Source organism: Acanthopagrus latus, chromosome 9 (genome assembly GCF_904848185.1).
Source record: "Acanthopagrus latus isolate v.2019 chromosome 9, fAcaLat1.1, whole genome shotgun sequence".
NCBI classification, from domain to species: domain Eukaryota; kingdom Metazoa; phylum Chordata; class Actinopteri; order Spariformes; family Sparidae; genus Acanthopagrus; species Acanthopagrus latus.
In genome coordinates this window covers 22,709,319-22,727,242 of record NC_051047.1, presented here as the reverse complement: position 1 = coordinate 22,727,242, position 17,924 = coordinate 22,709,319, and the positions used below count along the sequence as shown (strand labels likewise).

The following is a 17,924-nucleotide window of genomic DNA, read 5'->3' as shown; positions in this document are numbered from 1 at the left end:
AAGAAGACATAAAATTACTTTGTGTGCATAATAAATCCTTCTTGTCATCTTCCTCTTGACCCCCCGCCTAGCACCAGCTACCGCCCGTCGCCCCAGCTTCCCTCCAGTTCCCACCCAGGACACATCACTCTTCAGTGTGTTAGAGGTCCTGCGGGCCCCCTCCCATCCCCGGCTCTCTCTGAGCACACATCCCATTAGCTGGTGTCATAGTGCAATCAGATTACTCTCCACAAACAAACGCTTTTTCAGGCAGCCGAAGGAGGTTACTGAGGTACAAAAACATTGTTTTTAGTCACAGCTAAACATGTTTCATTTCTGCAATATATTACCCTCCATCTGTTATTCTCTGTAATAAAACAGTCTTATGAAAGGCAGGGTTGTAAGCTCCAGCTGGAGTTATACATTGCATTTGTCATATTTTCCTATGAAACAACGTTAACCTGTTTGCTTGTGTACCATCATTTCGAGGCCTCAAGTACAGCATTATGGCCGTCGCTTAGTTGTTTTTTTTGTGACCATACTGTGATCATATTTGAATGAGAGGGTGGAGCTTGGGAGGATATGCTGATTGGTTCTGACTGATAACCAAAAGACACAACGTGGTGGCGACTTGTCAATCACCATGATAGCCATGTCCAAACGCATACCCTGCTTTATTGTTATTATTTTACTCTAAATGGGAACATATTTTACAATGTGAACATCATTCTGAAAAGAAGACTAATGATTGAGACCATAAACTCATTAGGAAACTGTTTACTACAGTAATAAATCAAGAGAGAAGTAGGGGTATTTTCTCATATGTTTACATACCATCAGATTTTTTTGAAACCAGCAGTCACTCCCTGCTGACAATTAGAAATAATGCAGTTGTAAGGCACCTCATATTGCCTTCACTTCACATGGAAGCTCTTGTTGTGTTCCATTTTCTCAGAAGTCATAACCAAGTTGGAAAACTTCTAGCTAGGTTAGAGATTGGTAGCTATCATTAACAATACCGGCTGATAGGCAATGCATTATGCAGTGTTTTGTGCACAAAAGCACCAAAGCAACGTACGAAATCTTATTCCAGGGTGTGTTTCAATTTAAAGCACTGACTGGGAACTCAGAAAATCCAACTTCCGACTTCAAATGAAAAGCACAACGTTTCCATGTTTTAAATAGTCAATGGTCAGGACAACAAACAAATCTAAAAAAAACCCACCAGAATCCAAACAACTGTTCGGACAACTGTTTTATAAATATAACTATTACAAGACAAAGTTAGGTAAAGACTCCATAATGTGAAATTAATCACTGTAAACTATCAGCAAAAGTAGTACATTAGAACAACTCTAAGTTGTACTGAGATTCAGATATTGTGACAACCACAGTGCCGATGTTAAAAAACAGCCCCAGATTACGTCCATGTAACCTGTGCAGGGTTACCACTTATTTATCTTGGAGACAGTGGGTGTTTGGACAGTTACTGAATAAAAAGTGCAGCTGAATAAAATGAGAGATTAGAGAGGACTGGCAGGAGATGAATACAGCAGGAAGGCCCGAGTGAGAGAAAGAGTAAAGGACACAGGCTAGAAAATGGAGGAAAAAAAGATCAGAGGGGGAAAAGAGTAGAGTGGTCCACTTCAGTAATGTTAAAAGCATCAATACCAAAGCCCAAAAAAGGCTTTTAAAGGCACAGTCTCTTATCTATCTGCCTTTATCTTCCTTTTTTTATCCTTTCTTTTCCACTCTTAAGACAAAGAGGGAAACATGGATGCAACTCTTTGATGTTGCTAACAGCTTTCACCGTCAAGCTATTGACAGGGGGTGCCCTGAGCCCAGCACACCACACGTAGACTCATCATTATTAAGCACATTTACTGAAAACTAATGGAGCTTGAGCTGCAATAAATCCTACTGCACGAGGGTTATTAAGATCCATCCTTAGAAATCTGTTTATTCAAATGTATTGTAGCTTGTGTTTCTGAACTGTAACGTGTGTGTGTGTGTGTGTGTGTGTGTTATGACTCAGTACCGAAACTTTTTTATGTGCATTTGTTTTTGTGCTGATCTATTTATCTGTTTGTTTTTTGAGCTTGTGTGGGAGTACATCATGCTGGGTGTATGCTATATGTTCCTTTTTTTCCCATTAACAGCAGGTCGGCAAAAGGCCATTCACACTTGAGCCAACAGCCCAGCTTTGTGTGTGCAAAAAGGTTTGTGCAGACGTTCCACAGAGCCGTGTAAAAGGCATCAGCTGAAAGCAGCCGAGATGAAAAGCATCTTTTTTTTTTTTTTTTTTTTTTAACTCGTACAGAAAAGAGATAGAGCTGAGTGAAGAACACTCTGGCACACAGACACAAAATCTGAATAGCTGGAGTGTAAATGCTCTTTTTGCCACTGCTGGTAAGAGCAGGGAGACTAGTGTCAAGTATCTGAAGAATGGATGGAAGGGCCAAAAAGTCAGTGTGTGTAGAAAAGAGAAGCAGAGATGCAATAGACTGACTGAAAAAGATGTTTTAAGTCAGTCAGCGAGGACAGGAGCTACAGATCGAAGATAAAAGAAGCATGTATGTTTGCTGACATGGCATACAAGCGCTCTGCTTCTCACAGCAGGTGTCCTGACCTACATTCTGCATTTCTCTGACAATAAAAACAGACATGTATGTATATTATGAATAAACTCAATGCAACCTATGTTTCACCTTTGTATCTAAAGCTGCTCCGACCACACATGCCCACATTAGGCTCTGTGCACATGCATTTAATCACATACACATTAGAAGTAGAGTACAGCTGCATGTCTAACTTTGTGCACATGTGTGTTTGTACCTTGAGAATTCTTAGCACCACTAGTTGGATCATTCCTCGTACGTTCCCCTCCTGTGACATAGAGCGACGGAGAGTCTCCATGGCCACATGATTGGAGCATCCAACCAGCGACTCTCCGTTAACCGCCACCAGCTGGTCATTGACACGCAGACGCCCATCCTGGAAAAAACACAGAAGAGGAGTTGGATCATGTGACCTTGTGTGCACTCATGCATTTGTCTTTATGTTACTGATAGCAGGATGTCGAATGTTGTTCCGGTACATTCATGGTTTCTTATGTTAATCTTATCTCCTTTGAACGACGGAAGAACATGTGATTGATTCATAATGTGACAGAGCTATTCATAGAGAGCTGATGTATAGCAACAAACGCTCAGCTTTATCCTTTAGTGAAAGAATAGTCTTCATTTAACATCATAGACGACAGTTAAACAGAAAATCCTTACATTTACGACACTAGAAAATGACTGAAACTAAGCTAATAGCTCATCTTGAGCTGAAATCTTCAGTGTAGCTTCCAAGCTAAAAGTTTTATCACTGACCCTGTCTGAGGTGAGTTACACTGGATGAGCTGTATGAAGCCATTTAACGTTTTTTTGAGTTGCTTTGTCCTTTTTGAAACCTCACCTGACTTTCAATCAGCGTGGGGGTGATTAGATAATGACTGAAATTGTGATTGTCCTTTAATTTTTCTTTTGGTCTTCTGACCAATTCATCGACTAATTGTTGTAGCTTTATCTTAAATACCAAAAACTGGCCATGATACACACTAAATCGCACCAACAGCTCCATATGTCTGACTTCCCAGGTGTGTTACAAAGCCTTCACAGCAGACCTGTTTCCATTTATTCCTGTCAGCGCAGAGATAAAAGCCGTGCACCTGTGTGTGGGAGTGTGTTTGTGCATGTGTTTGCTTGTCTGTCTTGCTGCAGTCTATGACATGTGAACTGTGTCCCGGCGAGTAAGAGGTCAGAGGTTAACAGAACAGGAGCACATGGCAGCAGAGACAGCTGAAGTGGCTACAGCACTCTTCAGAAGACTGTCTCATAAATAATGTGCTGCGTCATTTATCACTTCCCATACTGCATCGCTCTCTGATCATTGATGAGTTGAACTCTCATTGACTCCCTCTGGAGGATATTTTTTTGCCTCCTTTTACCACAAAAATATTTGGGCACCAACTTCAGAAGCTTTCCCAAATAATCAATTAGTGTTTTCTAGGACACTCTGTCTTTTATTGTATGTATGAGAACATGATGTCACCTTGTATGCAGCACCTCCATGTATGATGGATTTGATGAAGATCCCCAGGTCCTCTCCCGTCTCCCTGGATTTGTTTCCTTTGAGGCTGATGCCGAGCCCCGCAGAGCCGCTGTCATTAAGCGGCACCTCGAACATAAGCTGCTCCTTCCCATTCTCAGACACAAAGACTGGCCCGCGGGGCACCTCGTCCTTCTGGGAGGGATGAGAGAGAGTAATGGAGGTAGAAGTGGGGAGACATCGATGAAGGAGAGAGCGGGGTGGGGACAGGGTGAGGGTGAGGAGACAGAGGTCAACTCATTGGGCTTGAATAGTCTCCAAAAGCTAAACTAAAAGCTTTTCCATTTGAGTGAAACCATCAGAAGGAGCTTTTCAGCTAAATTTCTCTGTGAGTGAAGAATTGTGTCCAGAGTCTATTTTCAAAGGGGAAAAAAAGGAAAAAGAAAAAAAGCCATTTGGACGGTCTGCTTTTATATACGCATCTTTTTTTTTTTTTTCTTCACTCAGCTCAGCAATATCAATAAAATGACCTGTGCATTTTCAAGAGGTAATTGGAGAATACGGCAAACACGGCAGGCTGGAGAGACAAAAGTGGTGGGAGCTGACGGAAAATGGAGAGGAAGGAAAGATTGTACACCAGACAGAGGAACAAGAACCAAGGACTGACTGTATAGATAAAGATGACTATTATAAACCCACAGGGATGGTGAAAAACAACATATTATCAGCATGGAGGTACGGCAGTAATGACCAAGTCTGAGACAGAGTGAGTGGGAAAAACACCAGAAAGGAAGGGAAGTGGATCCTGCCAGATGAAAGCTAGTTTGAAGCCTGTGATGAGATCATGAGGTGAGGTAGGACTGTTGGATTATACTTGTTTTCATGATGTAATCACCCCTGAACCCCATTTGTCAAATAGTAGTACTTTGTTTTCAAATAGTCGAACATTTATATGTGAAACTTTGGACAGAAAAGTTCAGTCTATATTTCTGAAATATTATCTAGTTGTATTATTAGATCAAGTGAATAAAGAATTGACTAAATAAAAAGTAACAAAAAGTGAGCTTCATGTAAGAAATTCTTTATATGACTGTTCATGCATCCCACAGAACATGAAGCTTTGCCAAAACTGAGATATTTTATGAAAACTGAATGCCAACTTTCATTACAGCATTATATATTTATATGACATCCAAGTTTGGATGTGGTTATGGTTAATTCTAAATATGTAATAGTCAGTTTACAGTTATTTATGTACAAATACATGTGATGTGTTTGGTTTTTTGGGGGGGGGGGTTTGAGTTTGGAGACTGTAAACATCAACAATAAGATGATGATAATAATATGGTCGGCATCTTCTCGTTATAAGTTCCACATCTGGGAAACACTGTCCATAAACGTTTGACTGAGTTTGAGCACTAAGCATCAATGAGATAAACACAGAGTCCAACTCTTCCGTAGTCGCTCTGTTGAACATGATCCACCTGCCAAGCGTACTAGCTTGTTCCAGGATGTTGTGCTGGATACAGATCTCTGTAAAGATGTGGGCACAACACTGTGATTTCCTATCACTTGGGCAGCCTGGGCCGCATTTAACCATTTAATTGGCCTGTGACCGGACATTAGCCAGGAGCAGCCTTAAGTCCAACCTGGTTTAGCTTGGCTCTTTTCATGGATGGTCCAAAAGTTGCTGTTCACTCTGAATCCAAATCCTGAGCTTTCTTCTCAAGTGTCTATGACAGTATTTCTGACATAGTCAATTCGTGTTTTGGGTTATCGTCTTCTACTGGCTGCAGCTTGAAAAAAAAGCTCTAGATCCCACTAAATCCTCCCCACTAGACCATTAAAGGAAGGCGCAGAATATTGGACAAAGAGTGTGCTGCATATTTATTGTTTCTGATCATTCTTGGACCGGACTGCAAAGCATCCAGAAGTGTTTTCTAATGAATATTCATCAAGTGTTTCAGGCTAAAAAGGTGTTTTTTTAGACAGAGGAAAAGCATGTAAACGGAGCCTAGGCAGGTAAAGGAGGAGCTGTGTGTCAATTCTGTTTGTAAATGTAGTTTTCAATGTTAGTCTGTCAGTGAGTGTGTGTTTAAGTTCATGTACAGTGCTGTGTGCCTGCAAAAATCCATGAATAATTGTTTGTGCGTGCATTGCAAGTCCATGTCTGTGCGCATGTGCCAAGCTTTAGTTTTCATGTGCCGGTCTATGTATATGCATGAATTCAGTGAAAGCATGTGTGTTTCTGTGTGTGAGTGTGTGTATGATTGCGTGGGTCAGCAGTGTCAGGTTTAGACAGTGTTTGTCTGCGGGGATTGTAGGTTTAACAGCGTTAAGCCGACACAAAGTCCTCTACTCTGCAGAAAACTGTTTTCCCTGCTGGAAAAACTCCCCACATCAGACTGACTGTCCGGACCTGATACGAAGCTCCATCGACCTTGGAAAGAACTTCAAAACACCCAGAAGAGAAATGTTAGCTGCTTTCTGCACATAATTACAGTGAGAATTTATTAGTCTCTGGGATTCTGTCCTAAGTAATGTTCATGATTTTGGCAACTTTTCAGTTTTTCAGCCACCTCTACATTCTTTATTCATCCGATTTAACTTTCCCTGCTTTGTTAATTTATGATTTTCGTTTTTCTTGCGCTCAGTCAGCATGGGACAGAACCAATGCCAGAAAGAATTTAGAGCAGAGGACGGCTGCTGTTCCACTGCGGAAAAGTTTGAAACAGCAGTTCTCAGCATTTGGGGTCAGGACCACCCACAGGCCTGCGAGATGTTTTATGGAATCTGACAAAAATATGCAAATGTATGTAAAGTTGTTTATCTGGGTGATGAATTCAATTTCCCTGTAAAACAATGAATAAGCACGGCCTCTGGGTTTGCTCCGATAATTTACCAAACAAACAAACAGCCCGTGAGGAAAATTTGGGGGAAAAAAAATCATAATTTCGGTGTCAAACCTGACTGTTTTGTGGGTTCTTACAACACGCTGAGTAGAGAAACAAAGTGCTTCTATTCAGTGGGTGAGCTGAGAAAAAACACGAAATTAAACAAGGCTTCTCTTTTTCATTAACCAAAATTGCTTTAAACACACACAAACACACACAGGAGTGGACAAGGCCACAAACAAATTGTAAGTGCACGCTGCAATTTCATGGAACATTTCTATTATCTCAGCCTCATAGCAATGATCGGTGGTTATATCTCTGTGTGTGTGTAATACTAAAATAATAAACAGTGGTGTGCACTCATGTGTGCGCTTTCTGCTTGCCGCTATAAAAAAGGTGTTTGTATCTTTGCTCCGTGAACTCTATCAAATCCATCCGGTTATAGAAAAAGCTGTTTGCATAGATGAACCTCCTCACGCCGGTCGTTTAACATTTAAATGGGTTTGCCACAATGATGGATCAAACGGGAGGACACGCCATTAAAAAAGACAGCTCAGTGTCTGTCGGCGTTGTGTGCGGATGAGGTTGTGTGTGTCGCTTTATTAAACCGAGGCAGTGTGTGGGAGAAAAGATGGAAAGACACATTATGTTCGAATGAGCTGAGAGCGGTAAACTAAAAACACACAAACACAGATTTTTTTTTTTTTTAAAAATGCCTCTAACTCGCACCTAAAGGCAGAGATTAAGTGTGAGGGAGAGAAACGGGGAAAGATAAAAAAGATAAAATGGGGGAGAAGATAAGAAGAGTGATGATCATAATTTTACTTATCAGTTGTATGGGTAATATTAGACGCTGACTTTAATAATACTCTGCTCTGCAATTTATTGTCCCTGTGTTATTTGTGTGTTTGTGTTTAAGGACACCTGGTCATGGTCTTTTAATGAGAGCTGCATGCAGATGCCCTTCTGCCCAGCCATGCAGAGAAACTGCGTGTGTGTGGGTGTACACGTGTGTGAGCGTACGTGTGTGTGTGTGTGTGTGTGTGCATAAAGCCCCATGCAGTGGAAATGACTGCCCAAGGATCCATTTTACAAGGCCAAACAACAGTAACCGCTGTGCTTAAATGCGGTGATAGGTGTGATAACACACCCACACCCATAGAGACACACAAATGGCTGAGGTAAGTACTCCCTGGGAGGAAAAAAAAACCCCTGACATTATGGGCTATGCTTTTGACTTATGAAAATAACTGTCCCATCTCTGACCACTCAGGATGGGCCCCCGTCGTCCAATCCCAAACACCTTCGTCGCCCACTATCCTCTAATGGTCACAATAAATGCTGTGGGGGGAGACCAACAGTCCACAATCTTAGTGTGACTAAGGAACATTCACGACCCCACAGAGAAAAGGAAGAGGACGGGGAGACAAATAGAAAAAGATGGAGAGAGAGGGGGGTGCAATCGACAGTGGTCGTTACGGCTAACAAAAGAAAGAAAAACGTTCTCTCTTTCTCATTTTCTGACACACTGACCAAAAACCCTGCAAACACCCACTAACATCTGGCTTTTGTCTTCAGTGGTAAAGGGTGCAACTGTCGTTCATACCAGCATCAAAGGACTCTGCGGTAGTCACTAGTATTTATTGTCTACAGCATTGATCAGCAGTGGGGTGGACACCTGGGTGGACATGCTAATTTTCATCTGGTGCATATGTTGGCGCATCATTTTCCATCTGTCTCCATTCCGGCCGCACTCGACAAGATTCCGTTGTTGTTAAGCTTTAAAGAAAGACTGAAGGAAGAGATACTGAAAAGTGACGGTTGTAACGTTCTCAATGGCCTACATGCTGCTTTCTACCCATCTTTGGCCAATGACAAAGGATCAAATCGCCTATTTTCAGCGTGATTACATGCTTTTAAAAAATCCAGATGAATCTTGAATTCTGAATGTTTATGTAAAAATAGTATTAACACTTTCTTAAAGTAGCTGTTCAGCATATCTGATGCAATATTTGGGTTAAATCAACTTGATTATTATTATTGTTTAGGATGCACAATATGTATTAGACCAATACATTACCAGCCAGATATTTAGAAATGTATATCATCTGCTATTTTCTGCTATGAGTGAAATTAAAGCTGTTAAATAGAGCCAATTACATGAAGCTAAATTGCTTTCATTGACTTAACAAAAGCAGCATTTACTACTCTGATCCAGTCTGTGGCTGCTTTCATCAAGTCTGCGAGTTTAAACAAATCTTATTAGCGCTGTGGAATATTAAATCATCCATCTCTGCTCACTGAATCTCAGCCTTTCTTACACTCAAACTACAGGGCATGAACTTCTTTTTAAAAAGCAAAACTAATGTTCAATCAGTTATCTTATCAGTATGGGCAGTGAGAAGCTGGCAATTTTCAGTTATCAATATCTGCAGAAAGCAATCCATATTGTGCATCTTTACTGTAGTAAATTGTCAGCTAAATGTAATGTAAATTGGCCACGGAGAAAGTGATCCATTATGAGTGACAAGTGTCTATATCGAGGTGATGAAAAGACCTTTTTTGAATAAAGGAACTGGTTGACATGAATAAATGTCTCTGTGGGCGTGATATGGAGGAATACAGATACAGTGCTGCATATTCTGACTTACTGATGTCTACAGCCTTTTTGTCAAGCACAGCTCTAATGCCGTCAGTGTACAATCTCCCCTGGAGTTGCATATTAGAGGTCTGTGTATGCAGGGCATGCCGGCCTGCAGTTCTTGAGGAACCCACAGCAGATGTTAGCGGCACGGGGTTCGTTTTTCAAGGCCACAAGTGTTCTTGGGCGGTCACGTTGTAATATGGGGTCACGGTGCGCGCTGGGCAGCCTTCTGTTCATGTGCCGAAGCTCCCCACACGGACACCGAATTGCTACTTGGCAACAGTTTGTAAAAAGATCATAGCTGCTGTTCTTCTACATGATGAAACATTAAAGGGAATCTTTTTTACAGAGAATGCCAGGCAGGACTGGATGATTTGATGAGATTTGATTGAGACTGATGAGTGGGTGTGGTAACAATGAGTTGTGGGAGCATAAGCAGAAATGTTTGAAAGAGCATGTGGTGCAAAACTCCGAAGAAGAAAGCGGGTACAGCCTCCAAAGACACTGTGCAAACCCCTGCTTGGTGTGATAAAAACGTTCTCTTTATGTGTGTGATATTGGTAGAGGAAGTGTTATACTGTTTATTCAATCAGCCTGAAATCCTGACTCTACACCCACAGTGTTTTCACTGATGTGGGTTTGGAGTCAAAATACATATTTTATTCCTATTCACATAGCCATGGCAACATCAGACCTTTGATCTTTGAAACTGTTCGTGCCAGTGAAGAAACAGACTGTTAGCTGTCTATTTTGCTTATTTCAACCAGTGTTGACATTTATACCTCTGTCTCCTAGCTCTTAAAACAGCAGTTTGTATTTTTTTATGCTTCAAATAGGCTTGCTATAAAGCTTAATATAAAGATAAATAGTTAATTAGTGAGTTAGGAAGAGATGTTTCCATTCTTTGTGGTAAGTCGGTTGTTGGCCGTAGCATCATATTTAGCTTCTTTACCCTCATCTCATCTAATTCTTGATAAGCAAAAAAGCGTATCTCCTCAAACGTCCACTTGAAATCAGGAGATTTGTATATATCCATTTTTTGTTTTCTCAACAAAACTGCTGCTGTTAGTTCCAATAAAACAAAAGGTTTTGTTGGTAAAAGTGAGAGCAACGTCTTGCTGTGACAACACCGACGTTGATCTCCTGCGTCTTGAACCCACATCTGACATGTGTGTGTGTGTGTGTGACACGTGTGTGCTGAGGGCTTTAAGACACAGCAGCGACTTTAGATGATAGGCTGATGGAGGAGCAGATAAACCTTCGATAAACAGCGGAGAGATGTGAGATGAGGCAGAGCCAGAGAGAGGGAGAGAGAAGAGAGACATGATACCCTTCTCGGCTGCTCTCCACTGGGATGATGGCAGCTCCTGCAGAGACACCAAGCTGCCAAAGAGTTTGTGTGTGTGTGTGTGTGTGTGTGTGTGTGTGTGTGTGTGTGTGTGTGTGTGTGTGTGTGTGTGTGTGTGTGTGTGTGTGTGTGTGTGTGTGTGTGTGTATGTGCGTGAATACACAGGTCTCTGAGGGCGTAACAGATGGGGGATCTACTGTAGTGATTCTGTGAGGTCACATTGGTGACGATATCAGTGAGATGCAACACACATGCACACACACAAACGAAAATAGACAACAGACTGCAAAGACGTGCACAGACGCACACACTTGCACACACACAACGCTGCAGAGGTGATGGATGAGGGATAATCAGAATGAAGAAACTGTTCAATAAAGTTGTTTTGTTTTGAATGTGCTCTGTCACCAGCTGCCAACTGTTTACTGATTTAATACGTCAGTGTGTGTGTGAGGAGCATCTGGCGCTAAGGAGAATGTTTCCTGTTGTAGGAATAAAAAAATAAAAAAAGGAGGAAAAGGACAGAAGATTGTCATGCAGCTCATTACGCACTGGATGCTAAAAGCTACACAAATAGCTTGATGGAATCACAGTTCAACCTTTCATTCAAGCCTCTTTATTAGTAGTCAGAGTGTGTTACCGGATGGTTTATATTCGTATCCTCATCCATTGCTTTACATTACTTTTTATTATTTATGCTTTTGCGTTTAAGGTGAGGAAGATGGTGATGAATGGACTGACAGAAATCCCATCATGCCCTGAATCTGCTCTGTTTTCATCAAGTTTATTCCCATTTTTTTGTTCATCCATAACTCCAGCAGAAGGAAAAAGAGTTCAACACCTGAGGGTTGCTTTTATACTCAAGGCCTCTCAGATCTCAGTTAAGAAAGTGTGGTTTAGTGACACTGCAACTTGATGAGAAACCAAAAGCTGGATTGGGGTTCACAGACTTTTTTCATGTCAAGGACCGCCACAGTAGATACACATTAGACAACAGTTTGTGAGGTTATTGTCTAGAATCCCCTCTGAGAATTTTCTATTCTCTATTTCAAGGTTTAAAACAAAATAAAATCCCTATTTTTGTTGTGTTGTTGTTTTGAAAGTTAAAATATTCTGTCCTAAGATCATGGACCCTTGTTTATTTTCTAAGTGTCTTAAAAACATCCTTGTATGGTAAACTCTTCTGATTTGCTGAGATCTGCAATCTGCTTTATTTTGATAGGACTGAAAAAAAAATGCCAGGAGATGTACAGAAAAAGACAGAGAGCTTTCGCAGAAAACGGCCCACAGGTTTAAATTTAGGTGATGTGACACTGAACAGAACACTTGTCCAAACAATCTTTTCTTTTTTTTCCCCTCCCCCTGGGCGTCGGACTGAATGTTGATTAGAACCCCTTGCACACTGACATAAAAAGCCAAAGGGGTAAAACAAGGGAGTTGTCAGTGACATGCAAGAGGAATTGGACTCTGTGGAAGAACAAGAGAAAATGGGAGGGAGAGGGAGAAGGAGAGGTGTGAAATGTCTGGAAGCAGAAAAGAGCATCTTTGTTTCAAACATTAGTTTCAAGGCACCGGCCAACTCAGCAGGCGTATGCTTGTTCGTGTGTGAAGAAAAGGACTGAAAAATGTCTTTTTATGTTGCATGTGTGAGTGATTGTGTGTGTATGTGTGCACAAAAATGCCTTTGCACAGAGCCAACACAGCAGGTGGATGTATACTTGTTATATTGTGGGATTTGTACGAGTATGTTTGTATGTCACAGAAAAAGTGACTTTGAGTAAGTGTGTGTGTGTGTGTGTGTGGTGTGTGTGTGTGTGTGTGTGTGTGTGTGTGTGTGTGTGCGTGTGTGCGTGTGTGTAGAGGTGGTGTAATGTCTTTGTTCTACAGCAAGCACAGACATTAGCAGACAGCACCAGATGGTGGGCTAAAATGAGACAACGGAAGAGGGGGTGGAGAAGATAGACAAGATCCTTCCATCATTTCATCATCATCCTTCTTCTGTTTCCTCTCCGTTAACACAAACAAGTGCACATGAGAAAGAAAAAAAAAACAAAAAACACAACTCTGAAACTGTAACCATTTGACAGTTAAAAGTCTGCTTGGGAACACGGTGTAAAATTTTTCGGAACTATGCATATTTAACGACATTAACCCTCACAGCCGTTCCCATCTGCATCCTGACATTATCTACCGAAAAACTTCAAAATAACACAACTTGTTTTTCAGCTCTCGGTGGTCATACAGCTTTGTTCTGTGTTACTTAAGAAACACATTTCAGTATTTAACAAATATTGGGATAATGAGATGTGCAATTTTGTCCCTAGCAAAGATTTACCATGTAAACACACCCGGCTTAAGAGTGACCACATTATGTGAGGATTTGGATTTGAAAGTTCTATCTTTATACCCTAATTTCTGTTCAATATTCATAACAAATGAAAGTCATCAGAGAGGCTCATGTCAAAAAAGAACAGCAAAGTGAGTGTGGTTTAATGTTGGTTTTCTGCCAAATGCGAAGTAGTTTGGATGAGGGTCAGTATCAAATCCAAGGCTCTAATGTTCTTGTTGTGGTTGATGCCATGTTACTGCACCAAGATGATGGAGTTCAAGAATACAGGGATGTTACTCAGACAGACATTTCTGTCTGCAGAAACTAGAGATCTACAGCAAAATTGGCACAGTTTTGTTTAGGTTTATATGAATGCTGTTTATGTGAAACACACAGTGCAGAGATTGGAAGCCATGCTGGTTGGTGAGGTGTGATAATACTACCAGGCTTATGCTTGATTTTGAGGTGTGAATATACAAACATGGTGTGAAGTTCATTGTTCAATCTGAATACTCTTTATTTACACTATTTACCAAAAAAAGTAGGAACCAAAAACTGACTTTAATCCTCACCTATCCCCATGGTTGGTTGTAATGTTAAGCTTCCTTTATCATTTTCCTATCTCAGAAAAGTGTTAGAGCGAGAGTTGAAGAAAGCTAACAAAGGAGCAAATACTCATGACTAAAACAGCTGGTGATCCCACAGTCTGCATAACATCATGATGTTACAAAGTCAAGGTGACCTTTTGGATATCAAATCAAACAACTTTATCATTTTATCCTGTTAATGAATGTGTTTTGTGAGGTCACAGTTACTTTGACCTTTGACATATGACCAACAAAACCTAATCAGTTCCAGTTCATCTTTGAGTCAGAGTGGATTTTTGGTGCCAAATTTGACGATTTTCTCTCACAGTGTTCCAGAGATACTGTCATTGGATGAGTAAGAAACAAAGAAATAATGGTCAGTGAGGAGGAGAAAAAAGGATGAGGAGCTGCACCTCTGGGCCTCTGGGTCACTTATACTGCTGTATAACTGTACTGTGTATGTTGTCAGGTCTTAGTCTGCAGCTCTTTTGTATGCAGTTGTCAGGGTAAGGTCAGAATGGTAGGGATTTTGCTGCAAGAATAATCAATTATTTACATTATTATTCTAAGTTAATAATACCAGTCTAAATAACCTTTAACTTCTTGCCAAGGAGGCCCAAATGGCAACAGCAATTTCTGTTTAATTTCCTTATTTGTAATTTAATTAAGTTACTTCAATGGGAGTTAGATTTTAACATTAGGATTTTATTTCTATTCAGGGATGGGTTGTTTCTTACTTTGGTTAGGGATTTCCCCTGACACTAAATTTAAGCTTCCATGTCTGGCAATAGAAGATTGAAAAACTGATTATCATGTTTCTCCCATCTCCCTGAGATCAACTTGAGGTGGTAACACACACACAGTTATTGTAACCACACTCTAACACATTTGAAATGTTCTGCTGCGTGTGTTCAGAGCTACCCTGTGCAAAACTCTGATTGCATTTGTTTCTGAACACTGTTGAATGACTGCTGAACAAACACCCTCAGCTGTTAATTAGATAGAAGTGACTTCTGTAAGGGCGTACTGTCAGTCAGGAAGAGAGGCTGAGGGCAAGAGAGAGACACTAGGGTAGAGAAAAGTCTGTTGATTGAAATACTGCACAAAAAAAAAAAAAAAAAATTGTGACAATCACATCAAACTCACTCATCCTTTACATGCATAAATGAATTATAGCAGGGGTGTTAATAAGTGTGTCTAATAATCAATGTTCTGTTGTTTCTTTTATCAAAACACCACAAAGTCAGAGTGGACTCCTTGTTCAATTTCCTGTTTGCCAGCCCACATATTCCCCAGTCTTAATTATCATCATCATCCATCCACACACACACACACACACACACACACACACACACACTCATCATCTACCTAGAATGATGTATTTAAACTGAGCTCAGCGTGCCTATGAGAAACTGCAGCTTACCCATGTCATTTATCAGTTTTTACACCTAACTGCAATGACGAGTCAAACCATCCATTCTTCATGCTCATTCTTCATGTCAGGGTGATGGGCCTGGAGCCTAATCAGTCTGCCTTTCAACCAATACATCATTATACATCTTTAAACTGCATCTCTTCCATGTTGCCCACGACATAATTTGCATCCATATTCATTCAAATTCAGCCACAACAGCAGAAATACCAATTATCACAATTAAAGAGCAAAATGGGACATCCCCACCACCTTCTTACCTGTGGCATCAGCTGTTAACAATGCAGTACATAATGCCCGAAATTACATTTATGACACTCTGCCTCAGAACTCTGGATGTCTACACCAGGGACAATAAACTAAAATTCACAATTACAGACAAAACATTAATAAAAAAAATTAAAAAAAAACATTTGTGAATATTTCAGCAAAGAAATTAAGCTGATGGCTTAAGCTAGGCTTCATGATAGGGTAAACTCCAGTAAGCCTGCCTTTGCATTGGCGCCATAGTTCATGGCATGTGGTTGCACTTCAAGTACTTGCTTCCCTCTGATTACTCAATATACCCAAAACGCACTTAGTCAAAGTCAACAGTATCTGACCAAAGAACTGATTTTAACTCCACCAAGGAGGTTTGTGTTATGGTTTGGCTGTTTGTTCATTCGTTGGTTTGTTTGTTGGTTCTGTAGTTGGTTGCTTTGACTGTTTGCTAGTTTGTTGGTTTGCTTGTTGGTTGTATAGTTGGTCACAACAAAATACTGAATGGTTTTCTGTGAAACTCAGATGGATTTTGTAACAGAATAGACCCCATTAACTGTAAATGCGGACCAGGACAAAGGGACGGGTCAATTTGCGTGTGTTACTGTGTACATCAGGAGCAGGAAGTTAATATTCAATAGATGTCTCTCACACACACACACACACAATTGCAGGCACACAGCCATAAACACATGCAAACACCAGCAGTGTCCTTGAATCGTTGCTTGGTTTAAGCAGCCCTCCAAATAGACTGAGACAATTCACAGAACAAAACTTTTCCTATGAGAGACGTTTTGGTGCGTAGTTTTCTATGCAGGAGGACAATGCTCAGACATTTCTTTTCTTCTGAGTGTGATAGAGTGAGCATGGTTATGAATAACACTGGACCAAAGGGAGAACAGTTTTCGTGACTTGGTGACTGACATTTTCGGTCTATAACCCTTGTGGTTAAGTTGTAGTGGATGAGGCTCAAAGTTAAACTAGACAAGAGCTGCAACTTCTCAAAAGCTAAACAACTAAATACATTTGTTAACTGTGAACTGTTCAGGGGGCAATCTTCTGAGCCATACAGGCTCTAAAACATGTACACTCTTCTGCAGTTGTTTTATCTGTGATCAATATGTCAGTCATAAGAAGTTTAAACTGAAATTTGCTGTGCTTGTATTCTACTTTGTGAACACTTTTAGAAAAGTCTTTCACCATTTTATAGCAACCATCCATCTGGGGAGTTATAGAGCATTGTGATGAATTGGCTACCAGGGGAGTTTCTGACGCAGGTTGCTGTGTAACAGTATGGTTGTAGAGAAGTGTGAGGAGCACTGCTAGAAAAGAAAAGTATTGAGTGAACACATGTAACAGTGTGATGTGCAGAGGTATCCACATGTCATGGAGTTCAGACATGCGTACATGGAGAAACTGTGGACCAGTTACAATACTTATAAATGTTCCTAAATGTTAACACACTCCTGCACAGTGCTCCTTTTCCTGTCTGCAGAAACAGAATTTCCTATGGGGCTCAGGGTCACATGCACGTGTGTGCTGGGAACTTCCTGGCAGCCGTTGAGGAAACATCAGTCGATAAGAGCGGAAAAGAGACACAAAGACAAGAGAGACACAAAAGGCAACATAAAAATAATAAAATACAGAAAGAGATGGAAAAATGCACAGGAGTGATGGGTGGAGACAAGATTCAGGTCTTATAATATTATGATAAAGTAAGACTGTTTGTGCTAGCACGGACATGTGAGGCAAAGTGACACTAGACTGTGTTGAGAGGTTTAGATGTACCTGCATTTCTTTGAGCTGTGTTAACCTTGGCGGTGTTTTCTGACTGCTGAACCCCTAGGTTCAAAGTGTGTTCTGTTTTTTGACAAATGGCAACCATGTCATGTCTTTAGTTGCAGCAGCACTTTTGTTTTTGAAATCATGACTAGAATATTATTGCTTCTCTGTTTTGATATATTTAAAGATGTATCATATAATGTAGTTAATGTAAATATTGCAGTTTTTTTCTATATGGTGAGAGATTATGAAATAATAGCACAATTCATAAATAATGACATGTTAAATCTTGCAGCAGTGTTGACCGTCCACAGCACCCACTTCTTTTAAAGAAAAAAATGTATGTGAAAGCAAATGGAAATAAAGAAAAGATTTCAATTAGGAAAATTAGTCTTTGTGTTGAAGAGCAATAGCAACAAGTAAAGCCATGAAATCACAAGATTTAGAAAAATAGATATCATTGGCACTTCTAGTTGGAAAAGCTATGAATGCAGGCACAGCATTTGATCATGCAGAGTCAGAATGAATGAGAAAAGCATGCAAAAAGAGCAAAGATGAAAAAAAAAGTGTTTATTA

At 40.5% G+C, this 17,924-nt stretch overlaps 1 protein-coding gene across 12 annotated transcripts in view; it reads right to left on the bottom strand.

The window, feature by feature from the left end:
- pard3bb (par-3 family cell polarity regulator beta b) overlaps nucleotides 1–17,924 on the bottom strand; it is a 207,362-nt gene that overhangs the window by 116,216 nt on the left and 73,222 nt on the right. For 11 of the 12 annotated variants that reach the window (XM_037108815.1, XM_037108818.1, XM_037108817.1 and 8 more), the window contains exons 13-14: nucleotides 4,078–4,269; nucleotides 2,815–2,973 (exon numbers count right to left, since the gene is read on the bottom strand). In XM_037108815.1, coding sequence (XP_036964710.1) covers nucleotides 2,815–2,973; nucleotides 4,078–4,269 — 351 coding nt within the window. The remainder of the gene's footprint in view (nucleotides 1–2,814; nucleotides 2,974–4,077; nucleotides 4,270–17,924) is intronic. The other variant, XM_037108816.1, reaches the window with a different exon arrangement.